We start from the raw sequence: 20,984 nt of genomic DNA, 5'->3' as shown, positions 1-20,984 counted from the left end.
AGTCTGTTTTTGTGTACATGCCTTAGAGCTGAAGTGACTCTACTAAGGTCTTTGTAATTTGACTTTTAACTCCTCAAAAGTTGAATTTCTTTCACATGGATTCTAGAGAAGAAGCAGCTACAGATACAGCCAGCCAGAAATTCTGAACTGGTGCTGGAGTCCCCTGGGGTGACTGAGGATGCATGTTATATAGTAGCAGGTGGCTGGCCCTTTAGCCACATTCCAGCTGTTGGACTCCAAAGCCTCTGTCCTTCCCACGTGCTAGATAAGACTTTAGGTAGAGATGGCATTAGCCAAAATTTTTCTGTACAGAGACCACTAGAAAACATTCTTAAGTGATAAGTTGGGGCACAAATGCTTTGGGTCACTGATTAGATCACACCTACAAGTATACAGTAAGGATTTCATCATGAGCAGGTGCATCTTCTAGGTGCTGGGGAAAATAGAAGAAACTTTAAGGCCCAGAAATCATGGGATCTCCTAGAAAAAATGGACAACACCACCTGAGGAATGAAAACCAACATACTACACTTCAAAACACTGAGAAGAATTAACACTTATTCATCGCATTACACATGCCCAGATTCTTCTTTCCAAATGCTTTGCAGGTATTATTTAATTCAAATCTACAAAAAGTGAATCAAGAATTCTTCTGTCCTTAATTTTGAAGATGAAATAATTACGGCATAGAGAAGTTAAGCATCAAGGCTATGTAACTAGTGAGGTGGATCTCAGCTTTGAAACTCAAAAGTGGAACCACTATTCTATGTTGCTTCTTTATACTGCTATTAAGGTTGACACAGAGGTTTTGTGATCAATGTCATATTAAGGTATAGAAAAACAGATAAAGGTGTCTTTAAAAATATTTAAATTTTTAAATATTTTGTGTGCCTCTTTCGATTTGAAATTCATAAAATGATACTAAATAATTTTGCAAATGCTAGGAGACATCATCTTAATTTCCATTAGAATCAAAATCAGTTTTTCTAGGATTATGGGGTTTTACAGTAATCTATCACAATTTTTTCTCTTTGTACCCTCTACATCGTGCAAGTCATCAGAAGATGATATATGAAGGCACTGGATACCAGCTGAAGCCTGGGCCATCAGCAGTGTGGCGTCAAGGAAGGAGAAAAGGAAAAGGCTTACACTTTGGAGTGCTTCACTGGTTTCACAAAAGCTTTTTGTTTTCCTAGTGTCGTGGGCTAACTGGTTTTTAGAAGTGTTGTTGGATTTGTTATAACAATGTGTTCGTTAGTTTTGGAGAAGTTTGGATTTTAGAAGAGAACTGCTAAACTACATGGGCAAAACCTCCAAGATGTTCCCTGCTTCATGATAAGCGGAAATCTCATCTCTTGTGTACTAGGGAAGAAAGGGCAACCTATTTAAGTAGGTTTGGAGGGGCAGGCCTGGCCATGCCAAGACATACTGTTGGGCTAGTTGTTTCCTTTAACTAATCTCACCTTCACAGCATCAGTGAAAACGATAACAACAACAAAGGCAAAGTGCTTCACCAAGAAAACAAATGAAAACTAAAAAATTGCATCTAAAAATTCCCAACTAGTAGCATGTAGAATATAAATAATAGATTTTACATTTATACTTCTTCTTCTTCTTTTTTTTTTTTTTTTTTTTTGGAGACAGAGTCTTCCTCTGTCACCCAGGCTGGAGGGCAGTGGTGTAATCTCGGCTCACTGCAACCTCCGCCTCCTGGGTTCAAGCAATTCTCCTACCTCAGCCTTTTGAGTAGCTGGGACTACAGGCATGCGCCGTCATGCCAGACTAATTTTTGTATTTTTAATAGAGACAGGATTTCACCATGTTGGCCAGGCTGATCTTGAACTCCTGACCTAAAGTGATCCACCCGCCTTGGCCTCCCAAAGTGTTGGGATTACAGACGTGAGCCACAGCGCCTGGGCCCCTTTATACTTCATGCTTTCATTTTCAATTTAGAGGACCAGTTCCAGATTAAACACAATGGGTTAAAAGACTTTTACATTTACTTTTATGATAATCATTCTTATTGATGACTATAAGCTTGCTAGAGCTATTTCTGTTACTTTAGAAAATGCCTGCATATTAATATATAATTGATTTCTTTTCAATATTGGCTAATTGTACTTTATTTTCCTCCCTATGGAATATCTAGGCAATCTGCAATAACATCAGTGATAACACACTAATTTTCTTGGTGAAGATATTTCAATCCAGATGAGAGTTAGTCTTCTCAGTGGAAGATCTTGTTCAGGGACAGTGCTGCCACATATAGTTGAAAATTTGCAGTAATTACATCTTCATGATCTTATTTTAGCAATTCATTTTCCCAGAATCAAAAATATAAATTTCTTAAAAACTTCCAGGTAACTTAGAGCTGCCTTTGGGCTATCAATTTTTGGATTGTTTTGTATTTACAACACTAGGCTTTTCTACACAGACAGCCAAATTTTAGACTATTTCCCCAAGTAGAAAAATTTATCAGATAGTATTTATCAGATAGTATATACTGGAAAAAGATAAGGGTCTCACAGACTAAATATTCTCTTCAGTTTTAGAACCTTAGAAAAATCTCACTTCACAGAACTTACTAGAAAAAGACACAAAAGGGTAACCTAAAGATAGTGAATTTCCTGTATGAAATATGCATTCAGTCACTGGGTGAATTGGAAACAAAATAAGAATTAGACATTTAAAAAATATGTTACATGCATCTATACATATAACAACGACAAAAAAATCACACACCAAAGTTTAAAGAAAAACCTAGTGCACTGAACCACTAAGTGATTTCAGACCGAAAGGAATGCCTTTGTAAACAGAGGAAACTAACCTAACGATCACTGGTGTTCCTAACTCCCAGCATGTGACTACCCCCAATCAGTAACAAGAGCTTCCCTTTGGTGTGAAAGAAAGTACTGACCTTTTCTGGCGAGGCTATTGTTGGGTTCATACTTCTCAATCAATACTTGGACTTGCTCTTGTTTTAGAGGTGGATAAAGTATTTCATTAAGCCGAGGATCTCGCTGCTTAAGGTTGATAAAATCCATCATCTGATCAACGGTAAGATATGGTTTGCTTTTTGCACCACTAAAAACAATTAAAAACCAAGCAATAAGAATTTTTTAAACTAAGTTTCATTCATATATTTGCATTTAACTCTAGTGAAATAAAATCCTGCTATACTTGATAAGAAAATGCTATATTGAAACTCCTATCTTGCCCTGAAAATACTGTGCTGCTCCACCATAATTTCTATACCTCTATGGGCTACAAATATCTTGTGCAATTGCTACAGCTAAAACCCAATGCTCTTGAAAAATACCAAATGGGTAAGAAAACCCACAGTAGAAAAACACTGCATCATGTGCATAAGGGTGCACCACTCTAAACCAAACACAGAGGTTTTTTGATTATGACAGTAAATTTTTGGTTTAATCATCCAACTCCATATCTCTGTAATCATTTAAAGATGTATTTATTGTCATTACTTAAAGTAAACAACCTGTTTGAGCATTTTTAAAAGTTACAGTTAGGCTTCAACAAGAGACTATAATTCCTCAACATATCGTTCAAACTTCCCATTTCAATTGTACTGATCATCTAAAGACAAATTCAGTGGTACAAATGTTGCAGATATCAATAAATATACGATGGCAATGAACAGCACAAAGCAAGAATATGCAATGTCATTTTCAGCAGTACTGTTTGCCTGTCTTCCATTTGAAGAAATCCTTATTTTGTTTACCACATTTTGTACTGATTTTCTGTCATGTAGATTTCAGTATTTTAAGAAAGGTAAACTGCTACTTTCCCCATATTTGCCTTAGTGCTTTGGTTTCTTTCTTTCTTTTTTTCCTTTTTTCTTCTAATCTTTCAAAAAAAGGTAATGCCTTGATATAAGTTTATAATTTCTAACATAAAAGCAAATAATTCTTCAGCTGAGAGGGTTCTTAGTAATCGAAACTTCTCATGTCGCTAACGTGGCTCAGAGAGATAAAATAACTGGTTCCCAATCCAGAGTTCTTCCTGTGACATGAGTCTATCTCTGCTAAGCCAAGATGACTCCCTGTTCTACCCATAATCCTTCAACCATACAAAGTTATCTGAGCATACAAAAACAACTACCTCCAGCAATATATCACAGCAAACTTGTACTCATTAAAAGCAGTGGTTGCACCTCAGGGGCAAGATTGTGTGATCCTATCTAAAACATCACACAGGAATATTGCTTTTAGACATAGTGTATGATGTTCTTCCATCTCCAATTACCACGTCAAGTCCTGCTCTAGCCACCTGAGAATCAATGCAAGCTGAAAAAGATGTGGGTTAAAATGTGTACTCTTACAATTCTGAAAAGATGTTATCAATTTCAGGTCGAGGGCAAAGGTTGTTGAGGAAAACTCTGTACACTTCTGGAGTGAAATCTTCTTGAGGTATTGAATCATTCTGGGAAATAAAACAACAAAGTCAGCAAATGGTCTTTTTCTTTCCCCAGCTTTTTTTTTCTCTGTCTTCTTTTCTCTCCTTTCTTTTCTTCCTCCCTTCCCTCACCTTCTCCCTCTCTCTTTCCTTTCTTTTTCCTTTTTTTCTAGGAGGTCAGGATAAACATTCATAACACACCTATGAGGTCAGCCATAGAGTTTATTTGGACACTGGCTTTAGGGTGTCAAACCCTTTTTTCTGTGGCTTTTTCAGTTTAACTTAAGCTTAAGAATTGTCTCCTGCTAAAGGGATGTTAATGCAATTTCCTACATACATTTTCTAAAGTAAGTTAGACCTAGGAAAGATAGTCTGTTTGACAGAATTATTTTTAGGTTTTTTTTTTTTATTTGAATCTTTGTTTTTCTTTTTTTAAGTAATGACCCTAGAGACAGACATAGTCAAAATGAAAACATAAATTCCAATTTTGTGTCAATTATTTTCAAACTATGTTCCCTCTGGTTTAAATAATCTGATAAGTTGTAAAACAGTTTTCATAAGTAGGACAGCACCAGTCATTATTTTTTCACTGATTGCTCCTGGTCCTATTGTTTGGGAAGCAAGTCATTGATATAAAAGGCCACTTCTATGACTTATTTTTCTGTTTGGTTGGGCTGCCATGGAAACCGGAAGCATGTATTCAAGCCTTTGTTAACAGGAAAGACATTTTTCATGCAGTCTTCCTATTTCAGGTATGTGTTAATGTGATTATTTTTATTTTTCAAGCCCTTAAACAAAAGAACACACCCTTCCTTTTACTATTTTCATATGTTTTGAAATGTACAGTTATACAAATGTCTAAAAATTATTGTCTGAAGTTGTTCACCACTTGCAAACAGATAAGAGAACTTAGCTAACCACTTGGCAGATAGCAGAAGACCCATATTTGTGGATTGAATGAATGAAGTAATATTTCCTTTACTAAATCCATTTACAGAGATAGAAAAAATCTATTTTGCAAAACAGAATTTTGAGACAACCAAACAATACATGAATCATTATACATAGATGTGTTGTATCATTATAACTTAGGCTACTTGGGCACAAACTTTGAAATAAGCACAAGCGGTCAAATCCAAGAGCAGTGGGGACTTCTTGTGAATTGTTTTATTAGTATTTTGCCATTCATAAAAAGGGAACAAGTATAACCTGCAAGCAGGTTTCCAAAATTCCTCTTGATTTATAGAAAGAGAGAAATCTCTTTAGCCGGAGAGTGCACACTTTTCAGTGCCACCCTCTCTCTAAGTGGACACCTAGAGCTCTGTAAATGGTTTTAATAGATGAAAATGACCCTATCTACCATACTCATTGGCTGTTAGACACAAGGAAGAGAAATATTTAAAATCAATTGCAAGAACATGCTCAATGGTACTGCTGGCCAACTCAAGTGCCTCCAGCTTTACTGGATTTTATGAACCCCAAGGGTGTTCTCCTATTTTCCCTACTAAATAGAGTTCACCTCATTCCCCCTTCCACCAACTTCACTCAACACACACATAAATTAATTTGATCTAAGGATAGCAATAATTGTCATCCTTCACTTTCTGACCTCTCTTTTCCTTCCCGTCTGTTTACAACTTCTTTTTCTGGAAAGACTTGCCTTCCCCTTGAACTGGGTTTTGTCTTCCAGTTGTGCACACATCACACCTTGTATGTCTCACATTTCAACACTCAATGTATTGTGCTCCCAGCTATACAATTCTCTCTATTCCTTGCTAATCTGCAGGTGTACACGAGCTAGGATATGTGTCTTGTCTGTTAATGGCTTATTTCCAGTGTGCCACATAGAGTAGGTATAAATAAATATTTACTAAATGAATGGATGTAATTTATTGAGAAGTGTGGAGAAACTGATAGTGAGCACTCATGTGCTGTTATTTCCTTTGAAATATCAGATTTAACTAACATCATTTACGTAAGAGTCCTGACACATAATTTGATAGAACAATATGCTTTACTAAAATATTACCATTGTTTATGTACCAGCTGTGAATTAGGAGGGGTCAAATTAATGAGATAATCTGAATAAACACAACACTATTTTCATTGCGAGTTGGATGTTAGCAATACGGCTGATTTTCTTTGTCTTATTTTTCTCTTGCCCAACTTGACTGATGAGGATACCCCAAAGTCTTTGGGGTTAGTAGGTGAAAATGGAAGAAAAAGTGTGCCATAAAGAGGAGTTAAAGTAAGTAAACATCATTAAAAGCTGAAATGAAAGGGTATAGGTGAGATGTTTAGGTAAAAGCTATGGATAATCCCTAATTCCTTGCATCTTAAACAAGACTGAAATTCACAAAGCTAATTCACATACTTTCTCTTTCTCGATCTCACAACTTGGTGAAGTGAATGGCACAGATTCATTTTTCCTGTTTGTCTAGGAGGAAATCCAAGGTCTAATACTCTAAAGATCCTGCCCAATGTTCAAATATTCCTCTGTGAACCCTTCCTGACCACATCAGCTAGACATGACACTACTTTTTCTTTGTGTTCACAGTCTCCCTTTATCTATCTTCATCATTGCATCCATTCCACAGCTTTTCCTTTATTTTTTATATTTCTTATTTTCTACTGAACTATGAGCTTTTGAGTGACATGGCAATCTCTTATTTAATTCCTTTGTGTTCCCAGCATGGTGCCTGGTATATAATAGATACCTAACCAGTGTTTGCTGGATGAACCCAGGAGATGATACCAGACCTTGGGTCTTCCGTTTTAATCCAGGACTTGGTCCATCACATCAGGCACCCAATACAAAACGCACTGTCAGTGATTACTTGTTGTTGTTTGGCCTTTTTGAAGGATGACTTAAGAAGGCTAGTATAATCTAAATTAGTAATCTGAACGAAGCCCATTTATTTTAGAAACTGCAAAGTATTGGCAAACTTGAAAAAATGGAATTGTTTCAATACCATGCTTATATACAAGGACTCTCAAAAGGGAAAAGATTTTAACAATCTTGGTGGTAGTATTGGTGGCATTTGCATTTCTAGATTCCATAGGCCTGGTAATGTCATATCCAAATGCCAAATTAAAAATAAAAACAAGATCCCTGTAATATATGCATATGAAAAATACTCAAAATGAGAATAATAATTAGCATTTACAGTATATCAAACATAGTTCTATGAGCTTTACTTGAATATTTTCATGTAATCCCATCAACTCTATGCAGTTGGCATTATTACTGTACTACTTTTACAGATAGGAACACTCAAGTGCTAGGAGGTTACAAAACTTGTCTAAGGTCCTGTGTGAGCAAATGGGTGTGATGAGGTGACAATGACTATATTTTGAATCTGAGTTGCTTAATTCTATACCTTACACTGTAAACCAGTACACTAAATATTCCTATTAGTTTTGGGATGGTGGTTTGCATTTTCTTCGTTATACATTTCTAGATTTAAAAAATAATTATACGAGAAATGAGTACTTAAATTTCGGAAAAAAAATCAGAAAAAAATCTTATTTTAAAATATATGAATTCATTGAAGCAGACTCTAATGAATAAAGTCCACATATAGACTTGTTTTTCTTGACAAGTTGATGGACAATTTCCCAGTAAATTCAGAAATTCAACATATTGTCAATATTTTTATTCTGAAACTATAAATAAAACATTGAATCAGCCATGGAATACACGAAATAACTACAAGTAAATCACTCATAATGATCTGAATGCTTAATTTGGTTTTAAAGTAGAATTTTGATATTAGTCATATTAAGAATCACAACTACAAAAGTGATTGCTTCTGATTTATATGCAGGATGTAAGGCATAGAAGAAAGGCAACATACTAGTGAGTTACACACAGAAGTTATTTTATACATTTTATTCATAGTATTTAGTAAAATTTATACAATTCTTCAAATTTAAAATAATTAATTTCTCTTTGAATTACATGTGTGCCCATCAACTACAGTAAACTTTATTATTTGAAACAAATACATGGGTTTATTCCTGATCTTCTTCGTTAAAATGCAACTCCATATGCCAGTGCTGTGGCAAGACTACTATATAATTCCAAATGTCACTGAGCTCTTTTCAAGTTAATAAGCCTTAAATCAAGGGAATTTGGTGCAAATAAACTATTTTCAGTTCTCAGAAAGTTTGTGGGTAAACTGGTAATTTTTTGAATACGGAACAGTTTTCAAGGGTCTCACTGGAAAATATGTTTGGGTTGTTAACAGAAGGACAGTAATTGTTTTGTCTCTCTCTTTGGATACAGTACTACCTTTTAACAATTAGGGTAACTTCAGGCTAGCAACTATAATTTCTAAAGAGTAGTATCTTCTAAAGGAATGTGTTATTCTAGTGGATCATGTCGGCCAGGATACAAGTTCAAGTGCCTTATTTATCCCTAACAATGTGCACAAAGATCATGTTTTAAAAAAAAAATCTCAACAGGATATCCACTGTGTTTCTGGTAATATATCTATTTACAGAGCACAATTAAATATAGCTTAAATGACTTGGCTACAAAATATGCTCCCATTTATGCAGAACCAACTATGATTTATATAACCCTTTTCTTCCGTGGCCTGTTTAAAATAACTCTTGTGAATATGGCCAAATTTTTTTGCTAATTAGTGGATATTTTCTAGAGTCATTGTTATGTAGAAATGAAATTATCACAGAGATTTAAAACAGAGTTTTGATTCATCGTAGTCAGTTCACAGAAACATTTATTTCCTAGCTCTGAAACTGTCTTTGGTTTTTAGATTTTTAAAAAAGCATTCTAATTCGATAAGTCATCCAAGTAAATTATACTTTACTATGAATAATAATTTTTCAAAGTTTTAGCATAGAGGTTGTTTTTTAAAGTTTTCTCCAACTTCAGATAATTATCATTACATTTAATTTGTTAGAGATAATTTTTTCCAATTTAAACATAACTCATGTTATTTGAATCTCATTTTCCTTTTAAATTTGTCTGCAGTTGACATTGGTCTGAAAGTTTGAACATATAATAAACATAGTAGATTACTCAATGCATATTTATTGACTGAATGGTCAGAATCCAGTTGTTTAGAAAATTACAATTTATGGAGAATTGGTTCATACATTTAATTTTCTATTCCTTCTTTTCCTTGGCTAGATTCATAAGTTAAATATTTTCATTATTATATTTTACCAGATGTTATCCAGAAAAGGTAAAATCAGAAGTGATTGCAATGGGAAAAAAATTCTTTGCATGTCTTTGCAGATCCATCTCTCATGTTTTCTCTTTATGCTTGAATGCAGTGGTCTTTTCTCAGTTGCTTAAATCCAGTAGGGAAATTATTTCCAGCCTCAGGGATTTGCATGCATTGTTTTCTTTTTCTGGAATGAGCTTCCCTTCTTCTCAATAGTAGTTCTCCAGTCTTTCTTTTTATAGCACTTCCCCCAGTTTACAGACGCATTTGTTGGCATGCTTATTGGCTAGTTTCCCCAGAAGACTCTATTGTCCTTGAAACCTTGAGTTTCATTTTCTTCACCACCATATTCTCAATGCCTATGGGCACATAGTAAGAGCTCAAGAAATATTTGTTGAAGTCAGGGACAGGTCCTTAATTGTTATATTTTTCCTACTCCAAAGCATCTAACAAAAAAGCAATAGCAAGCAGGTTCAAGCATTTTATTTTGCTTTATAAAATGAAGGTGAAAATGTTTTGGGGGAGCCTTTCCACAGCTCTGCCCACTTTTTGCAGCCTCATTAGCTTTTTCCACCTATAGAAGAAAGGTGATAGTGAAGAGGTGCTCTTATTTCTTTCTTGTGACCTACCAAAGTTGTTAATGAACTTTGCTGTTTTGAAAAGTCTTCACAACAATAATTGGCTGATAAATTTAACCGTAGCACTCAATACTTTTATAATGCAATCATAAGTCTAAGAATGGCTTTGCAAACTTATTCAGTGCAACTTGAACATTGCTGGCACATTTTGAGGGGCTCAAAGATTCTTCCTATAAAGTCATGTTATCCTTAGGTAAATGCTTCCTTGCTGCTTAGATACTAAGATAAAAATAATGAAAGGAGAGCTCTGCACGAGAAAAAAATTTTATGCAATGGACTTCCAGAAACAATAGTAACAAATCCTTTTAGAGCCAGTCATGTATAAATGAATCAAAATGAAAGCAAATTATTTTATTTGAGGTGGTTAATGTATATGATGTACCTTGTGTGTGTCAGGCATAAAAACGAAAGCATGTTACATGCTTGTCCTCTCACTTACTTTACCACTGTATGAGCAAAGTAGGTGTTATCCAAACTGTTTAGATCCTGCACCCCTCTCAGTAAAAACTTTCTGAGCACAGCTCTGTAAAGTATGTAAATATATTTATTTATAAGCACATAGCACCATACTAATTGCTTACATAGCTTATAAATCTTAAAACTAAACATTTTAAAATGCTAAGGTGAGATGAAATTAATATTTCAAATATCTTCCTAAACATGGCTTCACACTGATCCAGGGCTGGAAAGCCCCAAAGTAGGGCTTAGCCTGCGAGGGTTCTTGGCTTCACTCAGGAAAGAATTCAAGGATGAGCCAGTGGTAGGGTAGAAGAAAATAACTTTACTGAGGCAGCAGTGTTACAGCTCCATGCCTGTTCCCACAGAACAGGGCTACTCCATAGGCAGTGTGCTGAAAGTAGCAGCTCAGGCAGTTTTGTGGTTGTATTTATACTTACTTTTAATCACATGTAGATTAAGAGGTGGTTAATACAGAAATTTCTATGATAGGAGTGGTAATTTTGGGGTCACTGGATCATTACCGTGGAAAGCGGTGGTAATTCCTCAGTGTTGCCCTGGCAATGGTAAACTGACATGGGCATATCTTATGGAAAGCTGCTTCTGCTCCCCCTGTTTTAGCTGGTCCTTAATTTGGTCCAGTGTTCATACCCCACCACCAGAGTTGAATCTCGCCTCCTAACTCAACACTATCATTAGCTAATATCTTTAAAAAAACATGAAGAAGGGTTTATTGTTAATAAGTTTGAAACCACATTTCAAATTGTCATCTTGATAATGTTAGCCTTTTTTGACTATTTTAAAAATATTACCTGATTAGGTGACTTTTTTATCTACAAAAAGCAAGGGTCATTCTAGATTGAAATATTGGGGTTATAGGAGTGAAAAGAGGCCTCACCAGAGTCTTGGCTGTTTCTAGCCAGCTCTATAAACTTTTTTCAGCCTCTGATCATTACCCAGTTCCAAAGCTGCTTCTACATTTTCAGATATTTGTTATCAGCAAAAACCCCACCTGTTGGTACCAATTTTCAGTCTTACTCTGTTTTCTGATGCATATAGCAGAATACTTGAAACTGTATAATATATAGCAATCAAAATGTATTTCCTACAGTTACAAAGGCTGGGAAGTCCAAGGTGGAGAGGGCACATCTGGCAAAAGTCTTCTTGCTAGTGGGGACTCTCCACTTTGGCAGAGGTGGCACAGGGAATCAAATGGTGAGGGGGAAGAACATGCTAGCTCAGGTCTGTTTTTCTCTTCTTATAAAGCCACCAGTTCCTCTCCCATGATAATCCATTAATTCATTAACCCATTAATCATGGAGGCTCTTAATTTCCTCTTAAAGGCCCTACCTCTCAAAACTGTCATATTGGGGATTAAGTTTCAACATGAGTTTTGGAGGGGCTTGAACATTCAAACTGTAGCATAACACAACATGCTCACCCTTGAAGATGGAAGACTACAAGCCTCTAAAGCAGTTTCAACTCGCTTCCGGTCTGCTGAAAACAAGCGATATATGCTGTGAAGTGAACACAACAAAGGAGAGAGGTTTAAATGGCACATGGATCACAGCCCTAACAGATGATACCAACTCAAAATATTCCATTCAGTCAAATCTACTTATGATTCATATTTAAAAAACTAAAAGATAACCATTCCTTCATGCATTTGCATCTGTCTTCTGAAAGATCAACCTGTGTGCTTTTTAAAATTAAGGTATCTAGTATAAAATCAATATTTTAGGACTATGGTGCTGACTCAATTAAAAAATATTGCATTAAATAATCTCTAATATTAAGCACTAAAATAAACATCCTTATTAATTCTGTCCCCTTGCTGCTACTACCCATTGCCCCAAGGTGTACATTGCATTATTAATACATTTAATTTTTATTTATTTTTAAATTAATTTCTTTTCTTTCTTTCTTTTTTTTTTTTTTTTTTTTTTAGAGACAGGGTCTCACATTGCTGCCCAGGCTGGAGTGCAGTGGCATGATCCCAGCTTACTGCAGTCTACATTTCCCATGCTCAAGTGATCCTCCCACCTCAGCCTCCCTAGTAGTTAGAGCTACAGGCATGTGCCACCACACCTGGCTAATTTTTAAAAATTTTTGCAAAGATAGAGTCTCACTATGTTGCCTAGGCTGCTCTCAAAATCCTGGCCTTAAGCAATCCCTCTGCCTTGGCCTTCCAAAGTGCTGGGATTATAGGCATGAGCCACTGTGCTTGGCTTAATTTGTGTATTTGCAGAAGCTTTCTAGTAGCTTGTAAGTCAAAAGTTAAAGACTTTTGGCTGAATATGACCTAGAGATGGACTTTTTTTTTGGTTACTAATTTGATTTAAAAATATAACCTAAGTACTGGACAATTTAATATACTAATTTAGGTTTATGGGTTCTATAAAGACATTAGACAATCTAGTGTCAGGTGCTCACCAGTCCCACAGGATATATGGTGGAGATGAGCTGTTGTCTCCTTTAGACAGGGTTTGCTATTTAGTTTTTCCTCCTCCTCCTGACCTGTTTCATCATTTACACTCCCTGCCTGGCTCCAGTTAGCATCTGAGGTTGCAAACCCTGCTTGAGGGCTACAGCCATCTTGGTAGAAAGAGGCACTGAGGTCAGCCAATTTCCACTCCTAGAACAGATCTGAATCTCAGATGGCCTTTCAGGCTTAGTAGCAAGGGTCCCTCCACTTCCTCCACCCACTTCCTGCTTTGGTATCTCTTGAAAATAATGCCAGAGGAAAGGGAAGCCCCGGGAAGATGTCTATGAGGAAAGCAGCTGCACTGACATGAGACATGTGTGAGGGAGGATGGGGCTACCACGCATTTCCACACTCCCACTTAGGCTGCTGGAGAAACAAAACAGAGCCATGGCATGGATTCAGATCTTTGAGGAAAATAAAATGAATAATGAGAAATGCTCACAAAGCTTACTTTTTGAGAGGAATACGCCCTTCTGGAGTGACTTGCAGCTTAAGTTTAGTATAGCTGTTGGAGAAGCAGAAAAACAAGGGTTTGATTTTTTTAAAAAAAGCTTTTTTTCTTGAAGAATAAAATACACTCAAAAAAGCCCATGCCTTTGTACATTTTGCTGAATTTCCACAAACTGCGCCAGGTCTCCACAGTTGGCACCCAGATTAAGAAATAGAACATTGTCACTTTAGCGACATTCCAGAAGCCCTTCCCAAACCCCCTGCCAAAGGGAACTGTTATCCTGACTACAAATAGCATAGATCACTTTTGCCTGTTTTTGCACCTTACATGAAGGAATCATACTCTTGAGTTTGGCTTCTTTCACTCAGTAGTATGTTTCTGAGAACTAACCATATTTTGCTTATTGTTTGCTTATATATTCATTCTCAGAATGAGAACTCTAGGTCACTGTTGATGGATGCATACATTGGGAATTCTACTTCAGGAAGCTGCACACACTAAGGCCCAGCAATCCCAAAGCTAGATGTGCACAACAAAAATATCAACAATATGTTCACTAAAAGACATGTCCATAGTAGCTATTCATAGGGAGACATCTTTCTGGAATAGACATTTGTAGTAGAGATTGATTAGCCAACTAGCAATAACATGCTATGTTTCAGATAAAACATGTTATTTACCTCTGTGTCCCCTTTCACTAACACTTCATGGAAGAATGAATGTTCTAGAAACATTGTCTGGAAAACATATTCTAGAAGAAGGATGATAAAATCAAAGACAAGGTAAAAACATAGAGGAAGAAAGGTAGGGAAGAGGTGGAGGCATGAAGGAAGAGTCCTTAAGGTAACAAACTCAGGAGAGGAGGTGATCCCATAAAAAAGCCCTTAAATGAAGATCTGAGGTGTTGACTAAAAGCAAAAGGAATTCATAGAAGAGTAAAAAAAAGGAATGTGGCTGAGGTATTAGGTCTGGAATGATGGGTATGTCTTATATAAGAAGAGGGAAGACAGAACTCTGTTAAACAAAATAGAGGACCACCTATTAATGTTTCCACTTGTGGTTTTGATTTAAAGACTTCCTAACCTCCTGACCAACCACAGCTTCCAAAATGAACACAACCAGCTTTCCTTGCTGCTCATCTTGCCTAAGTCATTATTTTCCTTGGTCAAACAATTTTTAGAAAGGCTGTGGCAATTCCAGAGTGATCTGGCAATTTGTTTTGCTTTTCTTTACTTATTTTCCTTCTTCTCTTTCCTTTAGATCCTTTCTCTTTTCTTACTAATACTTGCTGGGATCATCTACATGGGATGGAATCAGGATGTCAGCCTATTGATTTAAGTAGTCAGGAAAGGTATTGTAGCATCTATCTATAACTCTAGAGAAATGAGGAACATATGCTGTTCCTCAGATTAATAATTGAGAGGACACACGCAGATGTAGAAGCAGAGGATTATCTGAAATTAATAATTTTTAGTTCTGAGCACAGCTGCCAGGATTTGGAAGTGTCTCTTTGTTGTGTGTCAAAAGCACTGACATTCATGCGAGCTCAGCCCAGGTGTAACACGGATGTGCAGCTTGGAGGAAAGAGCAATCTTTCTTGGAAGTCTTCCAATTCTGAACAGGGGAGGTATCAGTTCTCTAACAAATCCCAAAGGAAAATTTGTGTTTATCATTGTGAGAAGTCAGTATGGCATAAACAGAAGACTCACAAAGGAGAAAGGAAACTGACTCAGAAGAAGCAACGCCCTTAGCAATAAAATTAGAGTGACTTACGCTTTTTCCAGAAATGCATCCCTGGACATGTTTTGGGCCAGCAGGTTTGTTGCCAAACTGAAAACCTCATTTGTCCATTCCTGAAAAATGTAAATAACACTTGCATTAGCTTAAATACTGCACAGTCGTTAGACACATGCTTTTAGCTTGGCTTCCAGGAAGACACATTAGTTCATTGTGCATGCCAAAGGTTTTTTGTTTTGTTTTTTATTATTATCCCTTTTTTGGGTAAAAATGACATAAGTAAATTCAAGTCCCTGAGAGACTACTCTTTTCCTAAGGAGATGTTCTTTGTACATAAAGGTTTTTCTGCTTTTTAAAATTTGTATAAATAGAAAATTGCTATGTTTCCCTTCAATAACTAAGCACTTTTTACTATTTCCTTGAATTACAAACAGATAAAGAGTCATTAAAAATTTAAAATATGATCAAATATGTTTCCAACAGAACATGCAAACATAATCTTCCTGCTCTACTACTCATGCCAAAGCAGCTATATCTGGTATCTTTAACTGTTAACTACAGTTCTAGAAATTCTCTATACCAAGTAGTCACAATGCCACACAATATGCAGTATTCTCCCTTCTCCCAACACTGTCAATGTCTCACTAATCTCCTAATCTTAATCCCTACCTCATACCACAAAGCAATGATCTCACTAGGCTTCTAAGATAATGGAAAAGAGCAAGTCTACAAAAAAAATATAGAAGTTCCATTCTGGGTGATTATTTGGAACACACAACACATTCTGAGCCGAAACCCCTACAAAATTCTCCAAGAGAAGATGACACAAGAGCTAGGTCATCATCTGATATTGTTGTAGTTGACTTGGCTCCCTCTTCAATGAAATAATGTATTTTAGCTTAATTGCTTTGCCACCTGTTTTTTTGTTATTTCTACTTTTGTTTGATTTGTCTTCTGTTTTTTTTGCTTCCTGACTGAAGGCACCGATAATACGCTGTCATGTGTACAGGTAACATTCAAGATGGAACTGGAGGAGCAGGGAACATAGAGTGATGGGGAAGAAAAGAGGGAATCCTGAGCAGAGAAAACTGGGAAAAGAACCAGAGGTGTGCTAACATGGCAGGAGTTAGAGCAAACAAAAAGTAGTCTAATAGGAATTAGAAAAGAGGGAGGGGGTTGTGACAACAAACTAGAGTTGTGGTCAGAGGATAAAGAACATTTAGGTGTCTGGAGATAAATTAGTAAAAAAATGTGATGCCAGGGCTAGGCTACATATCAGACAGATTATCTGGCAGTCAGGTCAAGGATGGATTTGAGGCTGAGAATCCAAAGAAGAGTAACTCAGTTAGGAAGCTGTAATAGTCCAGCTTCCTGGACTATTTCCATATAGACCTTGAAATCTATATGTTGGTGGAGGACTTAAACAGACAGTACAGAATAGCTGCAAGAGAGAAGCAAAATTATTGCTCACCGAGCTTTATGCAGACACAAAAGAGCATTTCACAATAACTAACAAATTAAAAATCAATTTTCCTCAAAATAGATAATTTTATACTAAGAATAATAACCACTGGTTTCAAAAATATGTTTCTGGTATAATATTTTGTAGGCTCACTGCCAAGCTTTAGACATTTCTAGCTCCATGCCAACTTTCCGCATTGGTAAAAGTATCTATAACTGAGGGCAAGATACAGTTTTGTATGTTTACCAGAGGCTAGTTTCACACCAGAAATAGGTACAGCATTAGAAAGAGTTGGGGAGATTTAACTACACAGAGTAGTTTCATTGCCCTAAAAATTCTCTGTGTTTCACTATTTATCTCATCCTCTATTGAATTAATATTTAAAAGTTACTGGGATATATAATAATTTTAAACAAGATATTTTAATATTGGTGAGACATGTAAAGGTCCTATTTTTTAATGCTTTATATTTATTTTTTATTTATTGGCAAACTCCTATTGCTGTCATTGATAATGGTGTCATTCTGATTACCTCTACTCATAAGGGGGTGGCAGTGTGTGATGTGAGTAAGGAGGAACATTGTGTGATTCAGTCAGTGTTGCCTCACCTGGCTGAACACATTTCTGTCACTACTGGCATGCATCAGAATTCATCCTGCTGAGCATTTGTCTTAATGACGCAGTGAAGAATCTCTTCATGGTGAAAGACGGTACATGAACTGGAAAGCCTTTTGTTAAAATCAGAAAGGACTATCTGATAACTTACTGCACTTTTGATACTATACTGAACATCTAGAATTTTGGAAAAAATTCTGGTATAGTTTCTCTGTGTTAGGTAGCAGTGAAGATCTTATATCATAGTCAAAGTGTTCTCGTTTTTATCTTATACCGAAAGAGAAATGATTGCCAATCATACATAATTACAAAAAAACCCAAATAAACAAAAAGCTAGGAAACATATTAGGACTCAATATTGTCATGATTAGGACAACTAGCATAATAATATTACTCAAATCAAGGAAAGATGCATAATTATTTTCAGATCATGTTATTCAAATGTCTTTAAGCTACAGTTGACAAAAGCACAACTCAAACTAACTTAAGAAATAGGAGAAAGTATCAAGTGCAATGGGTCGTTTCCTGTAATTGAAGGAAAAACTGGACAAACTGCAGCCAAAGAATGCATTTATAATACAAGATCATCAGGAATTTGGAGATCGAATGCACAAGGGCTTTATTGGTTGCTATTACTCTGCTCTCTTCCTGAGGGCATTTTTCTTTTCCCTACTGACGGGTTCTTCCCCATGGCCGCCAACTTCACCAAGAGTTGTCACACATAGTGTCTTTCACCACCAGAGAAGATCTGGCTAATTCCTTCATTTTCAGTAACAAGAATGCTGGGAAAGGTCTGATTGGTCTACCTCTTGAACAATCAATCAGGTAAGAACCTAGCAGTGTCCATGACAACCAAGTAATTGGATCTGGGAAGGAAGCAATGACCAGAGGAGGGGAGAGTATAGCAAACATGGCATATGCCCATTACCTAGGAGTCCTGTGGGAAAGCAGACAGAAGGAAAGGGTGTGTGTTGTTTCATAACTTATGTGGGATCTCATAGTTGTGCCTCGCATTCTTTTTATAAAATAGGTAATAGATTCATAATCACTGAGTTGACTGCATAAATAAGTGTGTAAATGAAAGAGACTGACTTCCATGCTTTATGATTTACGTTTTTTGAAATTAATTTTTATATCTCCTCTATTGTTAAAAGTTTCAATAACCATTCTTGGCTAGAGGGCTTGTAATACTGGCTTTATGCATTTCTGTTGTAATGTGAACTATACTGGAATAGTTTACAAACATTAGGAGTCCTGGATATAACATGGGACTAGCAAGCTCTCCAATTAATAAAGTACAGAAGCTTTTGTGTAAGGGTTTGGGCATCTATATTGGCTATGCAGACATACTTATTATGCTTTGGTTGATATTTTGGGCTGTATTCTGAAGAACTCGTTGCTCAAGTATCTTTTTTTCAGATAAGTGAAGCACTGTTGTGCTAAACAGTATCCTGATAGTCTAAGGAAGAGTTCAGGCTGTCAGTTCTAGTATGTCCCAGTCCTCTTGACATTCCTCTGCCAAATGGGAAAAGTTTAACGTGGTGAAATGAAATGAAAATGAACTTAAAGAGAATTCTTCAATGGGAAAAATTAAAACTCCCCCAAAGAGCAACGTCCATGGCACAGAGTAGAAGAACGGAGAGATGTTTGTTTCTCTTGAAGTTTTCACAATGAGACGACTGCAGCTGTATCACTGGGAGTCTCAGGTGTATTCTTAGCATCCACTGGGGAGACCTCCTCCCTTCCCTCCTGCTACTTTCCTGAGTCATTGTTCATTTGTACAACTGAGAAAATGCTAATTGTGTGCTCATATATGGAACCCCCAAAGTATCATTTCTGTGGATTTCATGTCAATCCTCCACGTTCCTGAAATGATTCTTCCAACAGTCTCATGTCACTCTTACGAAAACACTTGCTATTACGCCTTTGAATCCTAGCAGTCTCAGTGTTAATTATTACTTTTGTTGTATCTGCCTCAGTGCTGTGTACCATAGACAATTAATGTAAGCGGGGTCTGTAATTATAATTGATACCGTTGTTCATTACAAAAATAATTCCATTTGAAGAGATCACATAAAAAAGGATTTTAAAAGAAAAAAGCACTGCTAATTTCCTTCGTAAGATGTATGTGAAACAGAAAAAGGGGAGCAATCGCAATTTCTTGGGCATTAAGCATGCTGCTTATCTGCTTATTATGAAATCAGTTTGACAAACTTAAAACTGCATTACTTGAAAACTGATTAGGGAACTAGGCACAGGTAGTTCCTCATTAACTTATAATTTAATGACAGAATTCTGCTGAAATATAATTTTCTCATTTGGAAATAAATTTGTTTTAAATTACCTTAATTATACCTTCCAACTTTATTTTAAACCTTTTTGCAAGCTAGATTCTTCTCTTCAAATGAAGAGGGTATTTTTCCCTTGGTAACTCAATCCCGTTAGTTCTTTCTCTGCTATGAGAACGATTCTTTGTCTTTGGACTTGATTGTTCCGTCTTTGACCATTCTCACTGCCTGTGAAGGCCTTGGAATAGTGACTCTTAAACACAGTTTTTTTTTTCTTGTCTTCTAATTTAAAAGTAAAATATTGATATCAGTTTACTTAATGGCTCTTCCTGACTTTCACATTGCAGATCCTTTTTCTAGCTTATTATGAATATAATTTATTGGATTTCAGAACACAGTTCTACCATTTTCTAGCTGGGACCTTCTGCTAAATGCTATCTCATATCTATTTTATCCTTCTTGCCTATCAGAGACCCAACAGTGCTCAGGCCAACAGTATGTCCAACTGAAAAAAAAATATCCATTTTCCAATGTCCTTAGCAGCTGGGTGACCACCATGTGTCACATGGCAAATCACATGTAAGCAGGTGCCTGCTGGAGGGTTCTGGGAAAATGTGTTTCCTGATATAGATCTCTTTTCCTTTTACTGTAGGGAATGTGAATGGAAAGGCTAGAGCTACAGAGGCATCTTATCTATGAGAAAAAGGCCACAAGAATCACAGGGGCCTCACTCAGCCTTGTTATCCCTGAGCTCCTGAATCAGTGGCAGAAACCACCTGCGGAGTCCTAATAAGATAAGTAAGCAACAATAAGGAAAGGGCCCTAGGTTGGGGAGAACAATCTGAGATGGCTAATCACAGACAACCCGCTGGCACAACATTCTGTTCCCAAATAGCTCCTTCAGCACGTAGTCCCAGTAACTTCAGCAGCATGACCTCATTCTGCACATAACCCCTCCATCATGACCCTATGAAACTTCCCTCCAATCCCTGCCTCTTTGCAGACAGCCCCTTCTCTGCTGTGCTGCCCACTGCACCTTTGCAACATATCTTCAAACTTTCTCTGATAAATCTACCTTTCTTTACCTATCACTGTCTTGGTAAATTCTCTTACCACCCACAATGCCCACTCCAGCCAGTGGCACCCACAACACTACCTTCAGGCTTCCGGCTACATCAGAAAAAAAGAAAAGAAAAGAAAAACTGAACAAAACACAAATTAAAAATCCTGAATTTGTCTCA

The 20,984-nt window shown here is 36.6% G+C and overlaps 1 protein-coding gene and 1 long non-coding RNA gene across 5 annotated transcripts in view; one reads left to right on the top strand and one right to left on the bottom strand.

Moving 5' to 3' along the window:
- PLCB1 (phospholipase C beta 1) overlaps positions 1 to 20,984 on the bottom strand; it is a 750,426-nt gene that overhangs the window by 224,522 nt on the left and 504,920 nt on the right. For all 3 annotated transcript variants that reach the window (XM_024238987.3, XM_024238989.3, XM_054541566.2), the window contains 5 exons: positions 15,415 to 15,494; positions 13,642 to 13,695; positions 12,147 to 12,222; positions 4,343 to 4,443; positions 2,918 to 3,084 (listed from right to left, as the gene is read on the bottom strand). In XM_024238987.3, the coding sequence (XP_024094755.1) occupies positions 2,918 to 3,084; positions 4,343 to 4,443; positions 12,147 to 12,222; positions 13,642 to 13,695; positions 15,415 to 15,494 (478 nt within the window). The remainder of the gene's footprint in view (positions 1 to 2,917; positions 3,085 to 4,342; positions 4,444 to 12,146; positions 12,223 to 13,641; positions 13,696 to 15,414; positions 15,495 to 20,984) is intronic.
- The window catches only part of LOC129052067 (uncharacterized), a 30,050-nt gene continuing 14,180 nt past the window's right edge, over positions 5,115 to 20,984 (top strand). The window contains exons 1-3 of one of the 2 annotated variants that reach the window (XR_008516802.2): positions 5,115 to 5,168; positions 16,388 to 16,484; positions 20,396 to 20,541. This is a non-coding gene — a long non-coding RNA (uncharacterized LOC129052067). Of the gene's footprint in view, positions 5,169 to 6,576; positions 6,665 to 16,358; positions 16,485 to 20,395; positions 20,542 to 20,984 lie in introns of those variants that run through there. The other variant, XR_008516801.2, reaches the window with a different exon arrangement.

The sequence above is a fragment of the Pongo abelii genome, chromosome 21, assembly GCF_028885655.2.
Source record: "Pongo abelii isolate AG06213 chromosome 21, NHGRI_mPonAbe1-v2.0_pri, whole genome shotgun sequence".
Classification (NCBI taxonomy): domain Eukaryota; kingdom Metazoa; phylum Chordata; class Mammalia; order Primates; family Hominidae; genus Pongo; species Pongo abelii.
Note: the sequence above shows the minus strand (reverse complement) of the source record. Positions and strands in the feature narration are given on the sequence as shown.